The sequence below is a fragment of the Narcine bancroftii genome, chromosome 9 (genome assembly GCF_036971445.1).
Source record: "Narcine bancroftii isolate sNarBan1 chromosome 9, sNarBan1.hap1, whole genome shotgun sequence".
NCBI lineage: Eukaryota > Metazoa > Chordata > Chondrichthyes > Torpediniformes > Narcinidae > Narcine > Narcine bancroftii.
In genome coordinates this window covers 24,790,682-24,813,841 of record NC_091477.1, presented here as the reverse complement: position 1 = coordinate 24,813,841, position 23,160 = coordinate 24,790,682, and the positions used below count along the sequence as shown (strand labels likewise).

Below are 23,160 nucleotides of genomic sequence, written 5' to 3'. Positions count from 1 at the left end.
CAATAGTCACAAACTGCCAACCTGAGGAACTGCTCTTTTTCTATCTACTGTATTAAGAACTCACAACACATGCAAGTGTATCACTCTACTCCTTTGTATGCTCTAATCTTCTTCAAAAACTTCCTTTGTGGGGTGTTTCTTTGGGCCAATGGAAACACACCATCTGCTAGTTCCCTCTCACCTACTAAATTAAATTTCCTTCAAAGATCTCCAACGGATTAATCAGACATTTTTTCATCTACTTTGATTTTGTTCAATCATTATTTTTAAATTATGCAAGTATTGATGGATGTCTTAGTGTTATGGGATCATGTTCTGAAAAGACACTACAGTGGCTTATGGAGGCATAGAGTGGAAAGGCGAGGAAGTCACGTTGCAACTTTTTTTATGTCAGTGATAAGGTCTTGCTTTTAAAACTGACATTTGCCTATCCCTGACATATTTGTGAAAACAAAACAAAAAATGACAATAATATTAAAGGTGTCTTTATCTTAGTGTTATGATGAGGAAAATACTTCATGGTATGTTTTGATAATCTCTAAAATTGGTAGGCTTCTATTTGTACAACACTTATTACTGTTGCACTTTACTACAAATTAAATACTTCTGAACTATCATCTCTTGTTTTATTGCAAGCAAAGCAGGTAACTCTAACAAGTCCATGTATTCACCCAGACCTTTGCTCTCCCAAAATTAGCAACAAGATAATGACAAAATAATTAACTATAATTATGTTGATTGAAAAATAAGTATAAGTAAGGAACAGGTGAGTTATTTTATCCATAATAGATGTGAAAAAAGCAGTATCTTTTGTGTTACTTTATCAGTCCCTGATGTAGTTTTAACTCTGTTACCTTTTTTCTTAATCAACTAGTTTTATGCCTCAAAAGTTGAACAGGTCAGGCTTCCAAATATTGGTGATCAAAAGAATGAGAAAGATATTAATGAGATGTTTATCCTTGTAAGGGAATATAGAACTAATCCTATTTTCTTGCATTCATAGTTAATCTGATAAATCTAGCTAAGGTTGAATCCAAATAGTCACCGAATAGGTGAATGTGCCAAGTAAGATCCATGTTCATCTCATAGAGGAATAGTGAAGTTACTCTCTCAACAATATAAGGTAGAATTTCTTGGATTTTCACCAGTACAATAATACTTTAAAATTAGCATCATGTGTAAATTTGAGCTGATTTTGGAGGTAGTGGTGTTTCCATGAGTTTGCTGTCATTGAACTAAGTGGAGAGGTTGTACATTCACTAGTAATTGTCTTTTTGATTAACAGCTGCAAGAAGAAATTGTATATGGAGAAACTTCCAAATACCAGTATCATCATACCATTCCACAATGAAGGCTGGTCCTCACTCCTTCGAACTGTGCACAGTGTCCTTAATCGCTCACCACCAGCACTTATTGCAGAAATCCTACTTGTAGATGACTTCAGTGATAGAGGTAAAAGTTTTGTTTTAAAAAAAATTGACATTTTAACTTGATAAATATTCTTCCTTTCACCTCCACTGTTTTTGCTCAGTCTCGAGAGTGGTATTTGAATCCTTTTTATTGTCACACATAACTACAAGTAGCTCAGCAAAAATACAGCTATTTTTTATGGATTATGAATAGTGAAAATGTGATTTAGTAGTGCAAGGAGCTTGGCACCATTGAACACTACAACAGAGAAACAGGCCCCTCCACTCTATGCCGAACTATTTTTCTGCCTAGTCCCAATGACCTACACCCAATCCACAGACCTCCATACACCTCCTAACCATATACCTGTCCAAATTTTCCTTCAATGTTAAAATTGAGCCTGCATTCACTACCTCAACTGGCAGCTCATTCTACACTCTCACCACTCTCTATATGAATAAATTCCCCCTAAACTTTTCCTCTTTTGCCCTTTACCCATGTCTTCTAGTTTGTATCTCATCTTCCCTCAGTATAAAAGCCCTACATACATTCACTCTGTCTATACCCCTCATAATTTTAAAAACTTCTATCAAATCTCCCTGCAATCTTCTTGCGCTCCAGGGAATAAAGTCCTAATCTGTTTAACCTTTCCCTGTAACTCAATTCCTGAAATCCGGACAACATCCTAGTAATTCTTCTCTGCCTTCTTTCAATCTTACTGATATCTTTTCTGTACTTAGGTGACCAAAACTGTACACCAAATTCCAAATCTGGCTTCATCAATGTCTTATACAACTTTATCATAACAGCCCAACTCCTGTACTCAATACTTTGATTTATGAAGGCCAATATGCCAAAAGCTCTCTTTACAACCCGATCTACCTATGATACCACTTTCAGGGAACTACATATCTGTATTTCCAGATCCCTCTGTTCTATTGCACTCCTCAGTGCCTTACCATTTACTGTGAATGTCCTTTCTTGGTTTGTCCTTCCAAAATGCAACACCTCCCACTTTCAATTTCATCTGCCATTTTTCAGCCCACTTTTCCAGCTATTCCTGATCTCTCTGCAAGCTTCGTAAACCTTCCTCGCTATCTACGTCTCCAGTCTTTGTGTCATCTGCAAACTTGCTGATCCAATTTACCACATTATCACCCAGATAGATAATTGATATAGATGACAAATAAAAATGGTCCCAACACCAATCCCTGAGGCACACCTCTAGACACAGGGCTCCAGTGTGAGAAGCAATCATCCTCTACTTCTCTCTGGCTTCTCCCGTATAGCCATTGTCGAATCCAGCTACTACAGCTTTGCTGTATTTGCTATCAGATCTGGCTGACACAAACTGTTTGGAGTGAAACACGAAAAGTCTGCAAATGCTGTGATTGCAGTAAAAATGCACTGAAATGCAGGAGGAACTCAGCTGGTCTTTTCAGTGTCTATAGGAGACAAAGATATATTATCATAATTTCTGGCCTGAGCCCTCTTCAAAGAATAAAGCAGAATAAGCCAGAAGCTGAAAATCTCAGAAAGTCTCAGAATTCAAGCAAAAGGGGAGGAATCTAGATCAGCAAAAGACGTTAATTGGATATGATAAGGGATTAGGTAAGATTTTATTATGTTTGTGCAAAAGGAGATGGAATGGAGAGACAGAGAGGGAAAGGCAATGGGGGAAGGAGGGGTTAATGAAAACCAAAGAAGGCCATATTAATGCCATCTGGTTGGAGGGTGACCAGTCAGAAGATGAGGTGCTGTTCCTCCAATTTACGGGTGGTCTCAGTCTGGCAGTGCATAAGACCATGGATAGACATGTCAGCAAGGGAATGGGATGGAGAAATGAAATGGATGGCAACTGGGAGATCCACGTCATTGTGGTGGATAGAGCCGAGGAACTCAACAAAGCGATCTCCCAGTCTGCGTCCAGTCACTCTGACGTAGAGGGGACCACAACAGGAGCACTGGATGCAGAAGATGACCCCTGCAGATACACAAGTGAAATGTTGCTTCACTTGGAAAGACTGTTTGGGGCCACAAATGGTGGTGAGGGAGGAGGTATGAGTGCATGTGGAGTATCTCCTGCAGTCACAGGTGTAAGTCCAAAGGAGATGATTGGTGGGGAGGGAGGAGTGTAGTGGGATCATGTGGAAATGGTAGAGGAGGATGTGTTGGATGCAGAGGCTGGTGGGGTGGTAGGTGAAAAATCCTGCCTTTGTTGCTCATGGATGGGGGCAGATGTGCATGTAATGGAGGATATTGGGGTTAGCTCTGAGTTGATGGCGGTAGTGGGAAAGCCACATTGTTGGAAGAAGGAGGACAATTCTGATGATCTGGCATGGAAATCCTCACCCTGGGTGCAGATGCAATGGAGACAGAGGAATTGAGAGAATGGAATGGAATCCTTACAGGGCACAGGGTGGGAAGAGGTGTAGTTGAAGTAGCTGTGGGAGTTGGTGGGTTTATAGATGACTGTCAAGGTTTTGTCTCCTGACATGGAGAGAGAGATAGAGAGATTGAGGAAAGGGAGAGTGTTGCATGAGATGGACCAAATGAATTTGAGGTTGGGGTGGAAGTTGGCAGCCCCGACCTTAAATTCATTTGGTCCTTCTCATGCAACGCTCTCCCTTTCCTCGACCTCTCTCTGTCTCTCTCCATCTCAGGAGACAAACTTTCGACTTTCTGAAATTTCCTGCTTCTGGTTTATTCTGTTTATTCCTTGAAGAAGAGCACAGGCAATATATCTTTGTCTCCTAGAGACACTGAAAAGACTGGCTGAGTCCCTCCAGCATTTCAGTGCGCTTTTACAAACTGTTTGGAGGTAGTATTCTGTAGTCCTTCCTGTGAAATGTAATTATCAAAACCTTAAGGAACAAATCATTAACTCAGACTAATATTTTGGCAAGTTAAATACATTGAGATTTTTTTTTTTACAATTAACTTTAACATGATGAATTCATGCTTATTTTTAAAAGCTATATACACAAAATTGTTTATTTTTCTTTGTCATTCACGCTCCTGGTGTGCTTCATTGCAACCCTCTTTTGCTTCATAATGAAAAGACTAATCATGATCTCCAAGAACAAGAACATTTACTCTTTGACTTGGTAAAATAAAAGGTGCATCTTCGAGTTTGAGTAATTTAAAAATATATATTGTTCATCTTTTTGCTGATGGGTTATGAATGTAGTATAGACCAATATTGTGATTTTTGTGAGTGGTTTACTTTCTTTTTCCTACTTGATCTCTTTTGATATGGAAATTAAATTGAAAGAGAAAATAAAGTTTGATAATAAATACCAGACATAGAATGGACAACCAAAATGAATAAAGAAAGGACAGAAAGAATTGTAAATTTAAATGGCACTTTGAAGGAAGATAAAGTGAATTCGTGTTCAAAAAATAGTATGCATCCTCAAGGAATGGCAATGTTGAAGGTAATGCAAATATCATGGAGGTGATGGAACAGAAATTGAATAGATGGAAGTAGATGGAGAGGAGGCAATTGAAAGGTTTGTAGCTTTTAAAAGTTCCTTTTCTTGTTCTCTCCCTCTCTTGTGCTGTCTCTTGCTCTCATTTCTATCAACTGGATTACTTTGTAAAATATATCACCATGGCAGTTTCTGTGAAACTGTAAGCCTCTCTGCAATTTAAAACTGACGTTTTAATGAATTCTAATGAAGGGTCTTTGAGCTGAAACATTCTTCATTTTCTTTTTAATATCTTGATCTGTTGAGAACAACAAGTAATTTTGTTTTTATTACTATTTACCTAAAAGTGATTGATACATATTAAATCTTTAAGGATTTTGATGGGCTGATTTTGGAGAAGATCATTCCTCTTGTGCAAGAATCTAGAACTCAGGATCACTGTTCAAAAATATGGGGTTGCTAATTTTATCCTCTGTGAAATTTGAGAATTATTTTGTCTGAGAATCTGAGTGGGGACTCTTCCTTAAAAAAAGATGGTAGCAACAGAGTCCTTGCACACCCTGATGGACTGATTATTACTGATGGGGATTTCAACCAGGCGAACGAGAGGGTTGAACCTTGTGTATAGGAACATTTCCGACGTGTATCGGGCGCAGCCCCACCCCCACCTCGGATACTCAGACCACATCTCTGTAATGCTCATCCCAGCATATAGGCTGCTTGTCAGATGCTCCAGACCAGTTCTGAAGCAGGTTAAAACCTGGCCAGCGGGGGTCATTCATGCACTTCAAGACTGCTTTGAGTGCACTGACTGGCACATGTTCAAGAAAGCAGCAACCGGTGGTGACTGCATCAATCTGGAGGAGTATATGTCATCAGTGACCAGCTATATTAGTAAGTGTACTGATGATGTCACAGTGCCCAAGATTATCACTACTCACTCTAATCAGAAGCCATGGATGACTGCAAAGGTGCGAGTGCTGCTCAGGAACCGAGACACTACCTTCAGAGCTGATGACAAGGTGGCCCTAGCTATTGCAAGAGCCAAGCTATCTAAGGACATCAGGGAAGCAAAGCATGCGCATGTCTAGTGCATTCATAGTCACTTCCTGGACAGCAAGGACATGCGGCGCACGTAGAAGGGCATCCAATATTTCAGCAACCTCAAGACTGCACCATCTGGAAGGAGTCGTGGCTGGTCGGGAAAACCAGCCCTCTCCAGGAAAATAGGAAAAAAGTTAGGAAAAAGCAAAGCATAACAAAAATAGAATATAAGAAATAGAAGATAAAGATACAGAGAAGAGAAAGAAGATGGCTTCCAAGATGGAGAAAGTAAGAACAACTGGGAAAAAAAGAATTTTAAAAAAGTCACTGGAGAAGAAAGAAGGTCTTACCTGCACAAAGGAACAGTGACGAGGAGCACCCGACCTTCGAGGTCAGTGCCTGCTCTGCGGAGTCGTGACTCATCAGCCGGTACACTACAAAAAATGGCTCTCAGAGCCAAACAAAAGTGCGCAGTGCACAATCAAAGGAGAAAGAGGACACTGGCGGGAGGGGGACTCAGCAGAGGAGCGGGCTGTCACAGAGCGAGCAGCTGAGGGACGCCCGACACCAGGGCTCTCAGCTGGAGGGCAAGGAACAAAAGATGAGCAGCACAGGAGGGGAGGACCAGCAACAAGAGGCCCAACAAGAAGAGGCCTGACAAAGAGATACAAGCAGCTCATCAGGAAAAACAGAAGAGACACAGACACAAAGAAGAGAAGAAGACACAAACACAGATACAGACACAGAAGAAGAGGAAGAATAAGACCAAGATCTTCACAGAGAAATAGAAGGTAAAACTGATGGACAAAGAGAAATAGAAGGTAAAACTGATGGACAAAGAGAAATAGAAGGTAAAACTGATGGACAAAGAGAAATAGAAGGTAAAACTGATGGACAAAGAGAAATAGAAGGTAAAACTGATGGACAAAGAGAAATAGAAGGTAAAACTGATGGACAAAGAGAAATAGAAGGTAAAACTGATGGACAAAGAGAAATAGAAGGTAAAACTGATGGACAAAGAGAAATAGAAGGTAAAACTGATGGACAAAGAGAAATAGAAGGTAAAACTGATGGACAAAGAGAAATAGAAGGTAAAACTGATGGACAAAGAGAAATAGAAGGTAAAACTGATGGACAAAGAGAAATAGAAGGTAAAACTGATGGACAAAGAGAAATAGAAGGTAAAACTGATGGACAAAGAGAAATAGAAGGTAAAACTGATGGACAAAGAGAAATAGAAGGTAAAACTGATGGACAAAGAGAAATAGAAGGTAAAACTGATGGACAAAGAGAAATAGAAGGTAAAACTGATGGACAAAGAGAAATAGAAGGTAAAACTGATGGACAAAGAGAAATAGAAGGTAAAACTGATGGACAAAGAGAAATAGAAGGTAAAACTGATGGACAAAGAGAAATAGAAGGTAAAACTGATGGACAAAGAGAAATAGAAGGTAAAACTGATGGACAAAGAGAAATAGAAGGTAAAACTGATGGACAAAGAGAAATAGAAGGTAAAACTGATGGACAAAGAGAAATAGAAGGTAAAACTGATGGACAAAGAGAAATAGAAGGTAAAACTGATGGACAGAATATAGATAAAGACTTTTTTGAAGAACAAATGAGATTACTGAAAGAATGGTCATCATTGGAGTTTAATGTAATTAAAAGAAAAATGAAAAGAACAGAAGATAAAATGCAAAGGTTAGAACTCATAATGACAGAAATAGGGAAAAGAGTAGAGAATGTGGAAGAGTGGGAAACGGCTGTAGAATTGGAAGTGAATGACAACAGAAAAATTGGAAGAAAGTGACAAAAAAAGAGACACAAGAGTTGTTATCTCAGAAAATTGATATGTTGGAAAATTATAGTAGGCGAAACAACATATAAATAGTGGGCCTGAAGGAGGGTGAAGAAGGCACAGACATGAAGGAATTTATAAAAGGATGGATCGCGAAGGTCCTGGGAATGACAGAAATGCAGGAATAAATGGAAATAGAAAGGGCACACAGAGCATTAGCTCCGAAACCACAGACACATCAAAAACCAAGATCCATCTTAGTAAAATTTTTGAGATACACGTCAAGAGAAAATATACTGGAACGGGCAAGAAATAAAATTAGAGAAGGTAATAAACCATTGGAATACAAGCGTCAAAAAATATTTTTTACCCAGATATAAGTTTTGAACTCTTAAAGAGGAGGAAGGAATTTAATACAGCGAAATCGACTTTATGGAAAAAAGGTTACAAATTCATATTAAGACATCCAGCTGTGCTTAAAACATTTATACCCGGGGAGCAAAACAGACTGTTCTCGGATCCAGAGAAAACGCAAGAATTTGCAGAACATTTGCAGGACAGGAGAAGAGATGAAGAGATGTAACGAGAATGAAGAACGGCGATAAAGTATATATAAAGATGTAAAAACAATTTATATGTAAAGAACTAAAGAGGGAAAAGAGAAGGAAAGGAAGGGAGTAAGGGGAAAAAAAAGAAAAGAGTGAACTTTGTTATATGTGTTTTTAAAAAATAAGTGATTTCTGGAGAGGGCTGGGTAAAGGGGGAATAACCGTCACTGTAAAATTAGTTGATGCTGCGAACAAAATCTCAATCCAAATGAAAAGGGGAGTTGTGGTTGTACGGCAAGGGATATGGGGCAACTCAGAGAGGGGGGGAACTTTTGGGGTTAAGGTATTAGTGGAAGTGGGAACTGTGGGGGTACTTTATGTCTTAAATGTGTTGTCATACATTAAGTGTAATAAGAGAAAATTAAGAGATAAAAATGGGGAAAAGAGGGATGGAGGTGGCAAAGAGATGGAAAAGAGATTTATGCAAGATATAAGATGGCCATGTTGAACTATATGACTATAAACATTAATGGAATACATAACCAAATTAAAAAGAAGGGGCTACTAAATTTATTGAAGAAGGAAAAAATAGATGTAGCATTTGTGCAGGAAACGCAACTAACTGAAGTGGAATATAACAAACTAAAGAGAGACTGGGTAGGACACGTAATGGCAGCATCCTATAACTCAAAAGCTAGAGGTGTAGCCATACTAGTTAATAAAAATATACCAATCAAAATAGAGGAGGAAATAATAGATCCGGCAGGGAGGTACACAATGATAAAGTGTCAGATATACTCAGAATTTTGGAATTTGCTCAATATATATGTGCCTAACGAGGAGGATCAAAAGTTTATGCAGGATTTTTTTTTAAGATTGCAGACACACAAGGAAATATATTTGGATCCAATGTTGGATAAAACTGGACAAAAGACAAGTAAAAAGAATAAAGTAGCCAAATTTATGGTTAAATCAATGCAGGAAATGAAAATGAATAAATGTATTCCTTTAGAAAAAAATAACATATAATTTTAAAAATAAAGTCACAATGTTTGAACAAATTTGGGAACCATACATGGAACATATCAGAGAGAGCTTGCCTACAACATCCATCCCCTAAAATGAGAATGAAAATGATGAGGACAAAATGGCTAGATTCAGTGTGTAATAAATAGATGATACATTTTTCTTGTTTATTTTCCTTTGTGTGAAAATATTGTTTTATGGTTTTATTGTATTGTATATGTTGAATATTTATAGGTTTTGGAGGGGGGTGGGTAAAGGGGAGGGAGTGAAAGGGGGAAAAAAAGGGGAAGAAAAGACCACTATGTAAATTTAATGAGAAATGTTTGTACATATTTTGGTTGACATGGTTCATAGTGTGAAAAATTTAAAAAAAAAAAAAAAAAAAAGTCTGCACCATCTGCCTATACTGGCGATGCCTCCCTCCCAGATGCACTGAACAAGTTCTACATTCATTTTTTAAATTTATATAATTTTTTATTTTTCATACTGTGAACCATATCAACCAAAATATATACAAATGTTTCTCATTAAATATACACAGTGGTATTTTTTCCCTTTTTCCCCCTTTCTCTCCCTCCCCCCTTCCCACCCCCCTCCAAAACCAATAAATATTCAACATATACAATACAAAGTCATCACAGAATGAAAAATAAACAAGAAAAATGTGTCATCTACTTATACACACTGGATCAAGTCATTTTGTCTTCTTATCATTTTAGGGGGTGGAGGTCCGAGGCAAGCCTTCTCTGTTATGTCCATGTATGGTTCCCAAATTTGTTCAAATAATGTGACTTTATTTTTTTTAAATTATATGTTATTTTTTCCAATGGAATACATTTATTCATTTCCATGTACCATTGCTGTATTCTCATGCTCTCTTCCATTTTGCAAGTTGACATTATACATGTTTTGCTATTGCTAAGGCTAGCATGATAAATTTTTTTTGTGCTTTATCCAGTTTGAGGCCTAATTCCTTACTACTTGTATTACTTAGAAGAAAGATCTCTGAACTTTTTGGTATGTTATTTTTTGTGATTTTATTTAATATCTTATTTAGATCTTCCCAAAACATTTTCACTTTCTCACATGCCCAAATTGCATGTACTGTTGTTCCCATTTCCTTCTTACAGCGAAAACATCTATCTGATAATGTTGAATCCCATTCTTTTAATTTTTGAGGAGTGATATATAACCTGTGTAACCAATTATACTGTATCATGCATAACCTTGTGTTTATTGTATCCTTCATAGTTCCAGAACATAACTTTTCACGTTTCATTTTTTATCTTTATGTTTAAATCATTTTCCCACTTTTGTTTGGGTTTGTAGCTTATTTCATCATTTTCCTTATCTTGCAGCTTAATGTACATGTTTGTTATAAATCTTTTAATTATCATTGTGTCTGTAATCACATATTCAAAGCTGCTTCATTCTGGTAATCTCCGTCTGTTTCCCAATTTATCCTTTAAATAAGTTTTCAGTTGATGATATGCAAACATTGTACCATGAGTTATTCCATATTTGTACTTCAACTGTTCAAATGTTAATAAATTATTTCCCAAAAAACAATTTTCTATTATTTTGATTCCTTTTCTCTCCCATTCTCTAAAAGAAAGATTATCTATTGTAAAAGGGATTAGCGGATTTTGCGTCAATAGTAATTTTGGTATTTGGTCATTCGTTTTTTTTCCTTTCTAAGTGGATTTTCTTCCATATATCGAGTAAATGATGCAGTATTGGTGAGCTTTTATATTGTTGTACCAGATTTTCATCCCACTTATAAAGTATATGTTCCGTTACTTTCTCCCCTATTTTATCTAGTTCTATCTTAGTCCAGTCTGGTTTTTCCCTTGTCTTGTAAAAATCTGATAAATACATTAATTGTGCTGCTCTATAATAATTTTTAAAGTTTGGTAACTGCAAACCACCTTGGTTGTACTTCTCTGTTAATTTATGTAACGCTATCCTCGGTTTCCCCCCTTTCCACAAGAATTTCCTTATTATTCTCTTTAGTTCATTAAATAATTTCTCTATTAAGGGAATTGGTAATGATTGAAATAAGTATTGTATCCTTGGGAAGACATGCATTTTAATGCAACTTACCCTCCCTATCAATGTTAGCGGTAATTCTTTCCAATGTTCTAAGTCTTCCTGCACTTACATTATTAGTGGCTGATAATTTAATTTGTACAGGTGGCTTAAGTTATTATCTAACCTAATACCTAGGTATCGGATTGCTTGTGCTTGCCATTTAAATGGTGATTCTTTTTTAAATTCTGTATAATCCACATTACTCATTGGCATCACTTCACTTTTATTTGCATTGATCTTGTACCCCGATATTTCTCCAGACTCCTTCAATTTTTATGTAATTCTTTTATTGATATTTCTGGTTCTGTTAAGTAGACTATGATGTCATCTGCAAATAAGATGATTTTATACTCCTCCTTTATTTTTATCCCTTTTATTTTATTTTCTGTTCTTATCAGTTCTGCCAATGGTTCTATTGCTAAGGCGAACAGTGAGGGGGATAATGGACATCCCTGTCTAATTGACCTACTTAATTTAAATTGGTTTGATACATATCCATTTAGTGTTACCTTCGCCAATGGTCCATTATATAATGCTTTAATCCAATTAATATATTTTTCTGGTAGATTGAACCACTGTAATACTTTGAATAAATAATTCCATTCTACTCTGTCAAAGGCTTTTTCTGCATCTAAAGCAACAGCCACTGTTGGCTTCTTATTTCTTTGAACTATATGAATTAGATTAATAAATTTACAGATATTATCCTCTGTTTGTCTTTTCTTAATAAATCCATTTTGAACTTGTTTTACTATTTTTAGGTACACAATCGGCCAATCTGTTTGCTAATAATTTCGCTATTATCTTATAATCTGAATTAAGTAGAGATATTGGTCTATATGATGCTGGTGTTAGTGGATCCTTTCCCATCTTTGGTATTGCTGTAATTATTGCTGTCTTGTATGAATCTGGCAAGTTTTGTGTTTCTTCTATCTGGTTCATTCCTTCCTGGAGAGGAGGAATTAATAACTCTTTAAATGTTTTATAGAATTCTATTGGGAATCCATCCTCGACAGGCGTTTTATTGTTTGGCAGCTTTTTTAATATATCCTGTACTTCCTCTATTTCGAATGGTTTTATCAGTTTGTTTTTTTTTCCTCTTCTTGCAATTTCAGCAGTTCAATTTTAGTTTAAAAACTCTTCTACTTTATCATCTTTCCCCTCATTCTCAGTTTGGTATAATTGTTCATAAAGTTCCTTAAACTTCTCATTAATCTCTATTGGATTATATGTAATTTGTTTGTCCTTTTTCCTTGATGTCAATACAGTTCTTTTAGCTTGTCCTGTTTTAAGTTGCTGGACTAATATTTTATGTGATTTTTCTCCTAGTTTGTAATACTTTTGCTTTATTTTCATTATGTTCTTCTCCAACTTATACGTTTGTAATGTTTCGTATTTAATTTTTTTGTCTGCCAATTCTCTCCTTTTTGTTATATCATCCTTTTTCATCTTAGTTACATAACTTATTATCTGCCCTCTAATGAAGGCTTTCATTGCGTCCCATAATATAAATTTGTCTTTCACTGATTCCGTGTTTATTTCAAAATATGTTTTAATTTGGAGTTCAATAATCTCTCTAAATTCCTGCCTTTTAAATAGCATGGAGTTTAACCTCCATCTATATGTTCTTGGTGGGATGTCCTCCAGTTCTATTGCTAATAACAGGGGTGAATGATCAGATAGTAATCTAGCTTTATATTCAGTTTTCCTAACTCTCCCTTGAATATGGCCCGACAACAAAAACATATAAATCCTTGAGTATGTTTTATGCCTACTTGAATAATATGAGTATTCCTTCTCTCTTGGGTGCTTCCTCCTCCACATATCCATAAGTTTCATTTCCTGCATTGATTTAACCATAAATTTGGCTACTTTATTTTTTTTGCTTGTCTTTTGTCCAGTTTTATCCAACATTGGATCCAAATTAAGGTTAAAACAAAGATGTCATTTGTGTCCTGCCTCAATGACTGCTGTACTGTCGCACTCATGTCCTTTGTCATAAGGTGCTTTGACATGCTTGTCATGGGGCACATCAAGCTCCTGCTGTACATATCCCTGGACCCCCTGCACTTCACATACTGATCCAACCACTCTACACATGATGCCCCCCAAGGCTGCGTGCTTAGTCCACTGCTGTTCATTCTGCTGACCCACAACTGTGCAGCTAAACACGGTTCAAACCACATCATCAAGTTTGCTGACAACACGACCGTGGTGGACCTAATTAGTAAGAATGAGGAGTCAGCATACAGAGATGAGGTGCAGTCACTAACGGACTGGTGCAGAGCCAACACCCTGTATATGAACGTTAATAAAACAAAAGAGATAGTTGTCAACTTTGGGAGGGCCCAAGGGGACCACGCTCTGCTGACCATTGATGGCTCAACCGTTGAGGTCCTTGAGTAAACTTGGTGGAGAATCTCACCTGGTCACTTAACACCAGCTCCATAGCCGAGAAAGCCCAGCAGCGCCTCTACTTCCTGCTAAGGCTAAGGAAAGTTCATCTCCCACCCTCCATCCTCACTACATTCTACAGAGGATGTATCGAGAGCATCCTGTGCAACTGCATCACTGCATCTCAGACTGCAAGACCCTGCAGAGGATAGTTGAAGGCAGCTGAAAAGATCATTGGGGGCTCTCTTCCTACCATGAAAGACATCTACAACACTTGATGTAGGCGAAAGGCAATAAATATTGTGAAGGACTCCACATACGCCTCTAGTAAAATGTTCCGGTAGGAGATACTATAGCACTTGGGCCCTAACGTCTAGATTGGTCAACAGTTATTTCCCCCAAGCCATCAGTCTCTTGAATTCCCAGAACATATGTTGATAGTGTGGACTTTTACTATATACGTCTTACTATTTTATCATGTTTAGCTTCTACTTATATTCTTATATTTATGTTATATGCTCCATGGACCTGGAGAAACACTATCTTGTCTTTACTGTGTGAGCATAGTATGAACGATAAATAAAGGTAACTTGAGTTGACTTGGAAATAATTTGTTATTTGATTAAATGATTAATTGGCATCATGATTTTAATGATCAATTTTCAGTTTATAGTCCATGCTTAGCTTGCATAAACTTTGTACTACACATTATAATTCGTGTCTTGACATCTTTCTATACAATTTGTGGAAAAAAGCAATCATGAGACAAATATTTTGAGGCCTCTATTTGATATTAGGAATATCGGACAATGATATTTATTCAAATGTATGGCAAAGCTTTGGTTAATTTTAATTGAAACATTATATTGCAATGTAGTAGCATAGTTTAAAGAACATGTCTTATTTAATTAATTCTTTACCCTTGTATTCTGCATTGGGATTTCAAATGTGATTATATTACAGCTTGTATAACAGTTAACTTAAGGAAATTCAGCCTCATGTCAAAACATTGCAATTTGTACAGATTCCCCAGTGGGAACCATTTGTGGCCATCTGGGGTTGGGCATGTTTCACGTTGCAGTCTGTTTTCACCATATTTACAGTTGCTCTGTAAGCTGAAGCAGTTTCAACTTTTGATGTTGCAGTTAGGCTAAAGGTGGAAAGAAAGATTATAAAATCATGCAAGAAGAGAAACTTGATATAGAGACACAATGAAAATGGACAAACTTTGTGTGTGGCTTTGGCATTACATGCTCTGGGCTTTGCTTTGTCCATTCTGAACACCATGTTGAATGACAAGGAACAGATTAAAGACTTAGAACTGATGAAATCCAATTCATTATGAAGCAACTGCCTGGATATTTTCAGAATTGGAAACATTTATTAATTCCATGGATAGAAGATCAAAATCAAGGTTATATAGACTTGCAAGTTAATAAGAGTGAAACAGGAATCTTTGACGTGAGCCAAGGATGGTTTCATTTGGTTTAAGGCTCATACAAATTTGCGCAACGTGAAAGTGTTGTTTTGGAGATGGCCTTGCAATTTCTCAAAATAATGTCTGAAGTTGTTTGTAAGTCACAGGTACAGATATAGCATTGATAGTGGGCCTTCATCCCATCCTGTTAATGCCAACCATTGTGCCTACTTTTATGAATTCCACTGCCTAAATAAACTCTTTTAAATTTAGACATATAACATGGTATCAGGCCCTTTCGGGCCATGAGCCCATGCCATCCAAATACCCCAATTAACCTACAAGCCCTGCACATTTTGAAGGGTGGGAGAAACTGGAGCACCTGGAGGAAACCCACGCAGACATGTGAGAATGTACAAACTCCTCACAGACAGTGCTGGGGATCTGAACCCAGGGCTCTGGCACTGTAACAGTGTTGCATTAAACCACTACGCTAGTGGTGCCACCCCATACACTAACTGTGCTGTGCCATGCCATTTCCCTATGCCTCTTAAATGTTGTTACTACTCCTGCCTCCACACCATCCTCTGCAGGTCATTCCATTTACCATGCATATTCAGTTTAAATCGCTTCCATCTCACCTTAAACCCACGTTCTCTAGTTTCACAATGCATAGGAAACAGGAAGTGACTAACTCCTTCGTGTATGCTTCTTAATTTATATACCTCTATCTTGTCACCTTCTCTCCAGAGAAAACAGAACTAGCCTATCCAATCTCTTATTATATTGGAAGACCTCGAGTCCCAGCAACATCCTTGTGAATCTTCCCCAGCTTAAGGCACAGTACTTAAAGTGTGGCTTAACAAATATGTTTGTAACATGACATTCCAGCTCTCACCTATTGATTGAAAATAGGTTAACTGGGCTAATTTTTATTTGTTTGAATTGATGAGTCATTTAGCATTTTAAAATCTACAGAAAATAGATATGCAGATTTGATATACAAACAGTTGTTAAAATATTTATTTGTACTGATAGTCCAAATGAATACAGCAGTAATTTGGGTCATACACTCAAATAAATGTTTTGCTGTTTACTTGTCAGTATAGACAATAGGCAACAAAGTTTGTCTATTTTGAAAAGATAAGAAAACTGACCTCCAAAAGATGAAATTTTGAAGTCTTCATACATTTATCACTAGATATGTTTGGTTAAGTTAAATTTCATCCTGAATCTTTCTTTATTCTACAATACATGCTATTGGAAATCAACTGCAAAATTAGATTTAAAAAAAACCCATCTTTTTCATATTGACAATTTTGAGAATTATTTTTGGTTTTAACGATGTACTTGAGTAATCCAATGTCATCCCCATGTATTCTTCCCATCTGTAAATTCAAAGCTGGACATTTTGGGGGCAGCACAGAGGTTCAATTATCACTGCTACTTTGCAGTTTCAGTGTGATCATTTCTGTCCTTGGGTACTGAGTGTGTGGAGTTTGAGCATAAACTCTGTGACATTTCAGTTTGTATTTTTAATTGGGAGAGATTACAATGATTTAAAAAATAATGGAATTATTAATTCCATCTTTTTGAGCATTTGCTCATTCATTTTAATACAGGTATTTGTAAAATGAACTATATTTGCAGTGCAAAATTTTCTAAAATAATACTTTGCCATCCTTAATTTATATCAAGGAAATTAAACTGTTATCTTCCAGGGTGTCATTCAGTAGGATAAAACATGAAAGTCTGCAGACTCCCATGATAGAAGTAAAAATACAATGCTGGAGAAACACAAGGCCAAACAGTGTACTTTATATAGCAAAGATAAGGATACATAGCCAATGTTTCGGGATTGACCCCTTCATCAAAGTATGAACTGTACTGACAATAACCACACCAGCAGTGCGAGTATAAGACAGCTTTAATAAACTAAAATGTAGAGTAAGCGGTCTTGTGTCTCTGCAAGACAAACCTGGAAGGCTTGTCTGTTGATCTGGACTGCTTTATAGACAAAGTCACCGGGATGACCCCTGGTGACCTCGTGGTGTAATTACATATCACCACATGAATTAAATGTAGGAAGGTACCCAAACGAGTTCAGGTGAATTCAGAATTTGAGTACATTTTCAATTTAATCAAAAAATGGTAAGTATTCCAAAATAAAGAAAATACCTTGCACCATGGAACCTGTCCAGCTTTGCTTCAGTGTCCTGTGAGGTAGTTAATAACTTTGAGAGAATGAACCTAATTTCCTCTATACTATACGTATTTTATTTTTCAAACAGAACATTTGAAAAAGCCCCTGGAGAAATATATGGCACAATTTCCAAAGGTCAGGATTATGCGAACTAAGAAACGAGAAGGTTTAATTCGCACACGGTTACTTGGAGCTTTAAAGGCAACTGCGGAGGTCTTAACTTTCTTGGATTCTCACTGCGAAGCGAATGTTAATTGGCTTCCCCCATTGCTTGGTAAGAAACTTTGGCATTTTGAGCAGATAATGGATGAAGATTGTGATTTGATGACATTGTTGTAGTGTATTTACAAGTTGAGTCTTGTTTGTGCATCTTTGAGGATCCAAAGCTGTTTGTGTGGGATGTGTGAGGCTGTTTTTGCTGTGAAACTAAATATCTGGGGATCTATGCATTAACAAAATAGCACTATCTTATAGTCAATTTCAAGTTTATTGTGACATGTACCAAAGAGCAGTGAGAAAATTTGTTTGCAAGTAAGTGTAGAATTACAGAGAAAGATCAGTTGGTAGAGAGAAAAGACAACATAATTTTACTGGTGTTATGTTAATTCCAGGAAAGAAACTACCTTTGAATCTGGTGGTGCATGAGCTCACACTTGTGACTCTTCTTCCCAAAGGGAGGGAATGAAGTAAGTGTCGTTGGGATGGGACGAATGAGGAAAGTCGATAGTCAAGCAGATAATGGAATAGAAAGGCCAGAAGGGTGTTGAAGTATTTCTTAATTTTAATTTGCTGGCATCTTTTTAACTTAGTTTGTTCTATGTCCAGTTTTTCATTGATATTATGCTGTAGAGTAAAAAACTCCTCTGGTGAAATCTCATCTCACTTATTATCTGTTGATTCCTGTTATGTGAATATTATGGTTGTATAGTGTGATGTGTTTGTTGAAAGCAGACACGTGGTTAAATATTCATGAATCAATACTGCTCATAGTGGTACAGAATGGTGGGGTGATCATTTTTTTCTTGGCCCCATTGATCTCTTTGATAATCTTGTTCTTTATTGAATACTCAGGTTTATTCAGTGATTTTTCTTTTAAAATATTTTTTAATTTGAAATCTCATTCACTTCAATCTTTTAGATAGAATTGCACTGAACCGCAAAACAATTGTGTGTCCGATGATCGATGTAATTAACCATGACCACTTTGGATATAGTACTCAGTCTGGTGATGCCATGCGAGGAGCATTTGACTGGGAAATGTACTATAAACGTATTCCTATTCCACCAGAACTGATCAAACCTGATCCAAGTGATCCTTTTGAGTAAGTTTGGGACATCAGTTATCATTGATAAGGAGCATGTGCTACTTAAATTAACAAGATTATTTTAGATGCTTTTACCCTGTTTAATTTTTTTAATTGGAATCTTTTGGTTTTTTCCTGCACTTGTTTGTTGAGTTTACTGCACTGAAATGTAATTTTGTTTTTAAAAACAATAACTGAAAGATGAAGTAAACTATTATTTTTATTTAAATAATTCTACTTTCCATGAATATTCATGTGTGTCCCTTTGTCAACTGTTATGAGCTTTCCCTGAAGTTCCACCTAAATTTCAACTAAATGCCATCAGCCTTTATTCTATCAGCCTCACCATCTAAAGAGTCGAAGGAATGCGGAAGAACATGGATCCAAAGCAGTTGCATTGGTGATGGAGCATCATTAGTGAATTTCTTCGCAGCTTGAGTCCAAAATGTGAATCACAGGGTATCCCTGATCTTTTGTTACATTCAAATTATTTTTCCCACTTTCCTCTCTTTATAATTGCTGTTGGCCAGAGGTTTAACATACTGATGAGTTGTATACCTATTGCAGGCTCACCAGTGAAGCTCTGTCACCAAAGCAAATACTTTAGATCTATTTTCTTCCACTTTCCTTCAGAAGCATCAATCCATTATTTTCTTTCAGCTGGCAGGTCTCCACTCCACTAAGTATTTGGGCTGGCTTCCCAGTTCAACTGATGATTAGTTCTGGATTCCTGCTTCAATTGACGAGTGGATGCACATTAATGGAAATTGCTCAACATATATTTTCATTTATCTAGAAAAAAACATCATGTGTCTGCATGTAAGGTGAAGCAGGAAGTGGGCTGGATGCTCTCATCAGATTTTCCACTGTGGCTCCCAAATGGCTTTGGATTAGAACCTCTGACTGTAAAGACCCAGACCTGCAGAGAAGTGTGTGTCACCTTTAATTTGGAAGTTTTGCTCTCTGCTCCTCAAAACAACGAACAAGAAGATGTGTTGAGCCATAATACATATGGTCAGACTGTTTTAACAATATGCCAACCATATGTATGCATCTGTGAAAGGTTTTACACATGGATACATGTTATCCTAGTCCAAAACCAGCCCAGCATCAACATGAATATTTTTATCTGTGCCATGCTGCTCTCTGTCCTACCTTGTTTACCTTTTGTGGAATCTGAGATGGTGTTATGCAGAGTCGGGTGTAACAGTGCAGTGTACTCATTTTCATCTTCATCCTCTTTACCCTTTCATGATTTTCTACTCCTATTCCAGCTCCTATTGCACCAACTATAGTGACTCTGGTTGTGGGTGGGTAGTGGGGCAGGAAAACACAGTAAAGACCATGGGAAGTGCAATATAGAAACTGCACCAAAGCCACATTTGCAAAAATTGAGCAGTATTCATGCTGATCAAAGGTGTTTGTCCATCTAAAGGGCATGGATTTATGAGCGGATCATCTTTAAATTGCATGGCAAGCATACTTCTTGAAGTTTTAGTGATTTCCCCACCATCAGGTATAAGCTAGAGCTTCTAGCTAGTGGCTTTTCTGTAAATGTTGGCACTTTGTTTCTCTATTCTTCATCATTTTAAAAATGTCATTTATAGCATGTGAATAAGTGTGTGTGCCTGTGTAGGATTGAGTGTATATAAGTGTGAGCATGTTTAAAGAGCAGTCTAAATTAGCTTTTCTCAGCCTTTTTTCAGCTTTGGCCTCCCAAGACTGCTCAAAGTTTATGGGCCCCCTTCCCTGTGTAGCAGTCAAGTTTTGGTTTTTACTGTAGAAGATAAATACTTCTCTACTACTGATGACTTAAAAAAAAACAAAATTTATGTTATGAGTTGAAAAGAAGGCTTTTACTTAAATGTTCGGTGGCCCCCAGGGGTGGGTTGCGTAGGGCCCCCGCTGATCTAAATGAATAATATATAATGGTAAATACAGTAGAATGTATCTTGTGAGTTAAAAGTAGGTCATCCATTGTTTTTTGATTTCACCATTGGACGATCGGAAACAAATCTCCTTTTGCCATCTTATTGGCCGCTCTATCGAGCTTCCCATATAGTCCTCATAATCTGCCAACACTGATATCATTTTCTTTCTTGTTTTCATCTCTTTTATGAGCTGGATCAACAACTCTGCATTTTTATCATGAAGCTCCCTTGGCTGCGACTATCCATGCTCTTATTTGTTTTCAAAAACTTGCAATTTTTCCCTTTGTATCTTCTAAATTCCTCTCACAAAGCAAAGTTAATCTTTGTATCCAGGAGACCTGTGGATGCTTAGTTGCTGAATACTTCTAAGATAGAAGTAGATTAGATTTGCAGGTGTTGAGTGAAGCAGAGGATATTGAATCAGGGCAGGAAGGTGTCAGTGAGGTAAAGATTAACCGTAATCTAATTGATGGAGGAGTAGGCAAGAGGGATGAGTGGCACATTCCTGGTTGCTTCCTATATTCTCTTCTGACCACCTCTTGATAAATAGATTGCCATAGAAGATATGAAAATAGGAATTTTGCAGTGATCTAAGTAAAATTCATAAAATCTATTTGCATCTTTCCAGATCACCCGTCATGGCTGGCGGTTTGTTTGCTGTTGAAAAAAAATGGTTCTGGGAACTAGGTGGATATGACGCTGGTTTGGATATTTGGGGTGGAGAGCAGTATGAAATATCATTCAAGGTAAGCTACCTATAGTAGTTCCATGAATGCTGCTGCGGACCAGCGGAAAGTGCGGAGAGGAGACTCAGTGCTCCTCCGCAGGATTGTACCACCCAGTTCAACTACCAATGGCTCTGTACAGGCTTTAAACAGCCTGTTGAAGGAGCCAATGGTGGTTTATTTTAAAATTCAGCAACTGCAGGGTCTGGGCCCAAGATTGCGGCGCCTGTGTTTGGCAGCAGCCTTGATGGGTTGCAGATTCTAGGAAAGCAGAGGATTGATACAGGGCACCAGAAAATGGGGAGAACACTCCTCATTTGAGAAGGAGAAGCAGAGGAGACAATCCTACGGGACAGGGGCTCTGTAGCTGAAGAACATACAGGCGATTGGTGACTCGAGGTGAGGAACGTATGGAGACTGCGGGCTGCTGGTGACTGCGGACAAAGCCAGGTCGCGGACGGCTGGAGATTGGCTCAAAACTGGTTGAGGAGATGCTAGGTATCGGAACCGGGATGTGAGAGAGTGACGAGGGTGCTTAAGGCTTCCAGATCATGATGGTGGTTTTGATCTTGAGCTTGGGTTGCCAATGTTTTGGTCTGAAGTGTGTGTAGAGGCTATGGGAGAGCTGGAGGTGAACCCATGGACACTCAGTGACTCTGAGGGGATTCTCTTTTGCTTCTCTGACTGCAAGAGGCACCCGATAATTTCTGTTGATGGTAAATCTGTCTGCCTTTCCACAGAATAAAGCAAATTTTGTGCAATATTACACCTGTTTTATTACATGATAATAAAGGAATTTTGAATTATTCCACCAAAAATGTTTCTTGTTAAGCCAAATCTCAATCTCACAGTCTAAAAATGTTTGAAAGTTGATTTATTGTAATTCAAAATCTTGCTGCTATCCTGTTTGATATGCAGAATTCCAGTATCGGCAGCTTTTGTGTTTCTCTGCAATGTTGGGTAGTTTTTTTTCCCTGTGATTGTTAGATTATTAGTTTATTTTAATTATTCATTTAAAATGTTCAAGTTGTACATTAAACTCTGCTGAAGTTTTGATTCTTGGCATAACTACACTTCGTCATGAATTATGAAAGACAGATAGAATCATGGAATGACTATTGACACAGGAGGAGGCCACTCTGTTCATTGCTTCCAAGTTGTGACTTTTCCAGAGCTAGTCCAATCCCTGGTTCCTTGTCCATAGCCTTGAAAATTTCACGTTTATCCAATTCCCTCCTGAAGAGCACATTGGAACTTGCTTCAATCATGGCTGCAATTTTCAAACTCCTGCTACATTTAAAAAAAAGTTTTTAATCGCATTACTGTTAATTCCCTTCCCCTTTTTATTTTTGCATCTTTGATCTCTCATCCCTGGCCCTTCCACCAATGAGAACAGTCTCCCACTATCTACTCTGAATAGTCTGCAATCAGAGTTAAACAAAATAATCCAAATGAGGCCAGATCTGTTTTTAAAAAGGTTCAGAATGACTTCCTTGCCTTCTGTGGGTAAAAACCAGAATTGTGTAGCATACTCAACCTGTCCTGGCACTGACAATAACACATGAACCTCAACCCCGGGTCCCTCTGCTGCTCTCCGCCATTTAGAAAACCATATTCTACATTGAATCTTCTCATCTTCTTACCACCATCTCACATTTCTCCACATTAAACTACTTATGTCACATGACAACCATTCTACCACACTATTTGTATCCCGCTGCAATTTATTGCTATTCCCTTTTCAGTTCACAATACTGGCAAGTTGTGTGTCATCTGCTTATTTAGAAATTGTTACTTTCACATCCAAATCCAGGTCATTAATAAAGAAAAAAAATCAA

At 37.5% G+C, this 23,160-nt stretch overlaps 1 protein-coding gene across 4 annotated transcripts in view; it reads left to right on the top strand.

Annotated features, from left to right (window-relative positions):
• LOC138743318 (polypeptide N-acetylgalactosaminyltransferase 10-like) overlaps positions 1-23,160 on the top strand; it is a 73,986-nt gene that overhangs the window by 33,174 nt on the left and 17,652 nt on the right. For all 4 annotated transcript variants that reach the window (XR_011344813.1, XM_069898471.1, XM_069898472.1 and 1 more), the window contains 4 exons: positions 1,286-1,452; positions 17,451-17,636; positions 18,501-18,684; positions 21,226-21,343. Coding sequence is in view for 3 of the 4 variants with exons in the window: in XM_069898471.1 (XP_069754572.1) it covers positions 1,286-1,452; positions 17,451-17,636; positions 18,501-18,684; positions 21,226-21,343 (655 nt within the window). In the remaining variant the exon portion in view is untranslated. The remainder of the gene's footprint in view (positions 1-1,285; positions 1,453-17,450; positions 17,637-18,500; positions 18,685-21,225; positions 21,344-23,160) is intronic.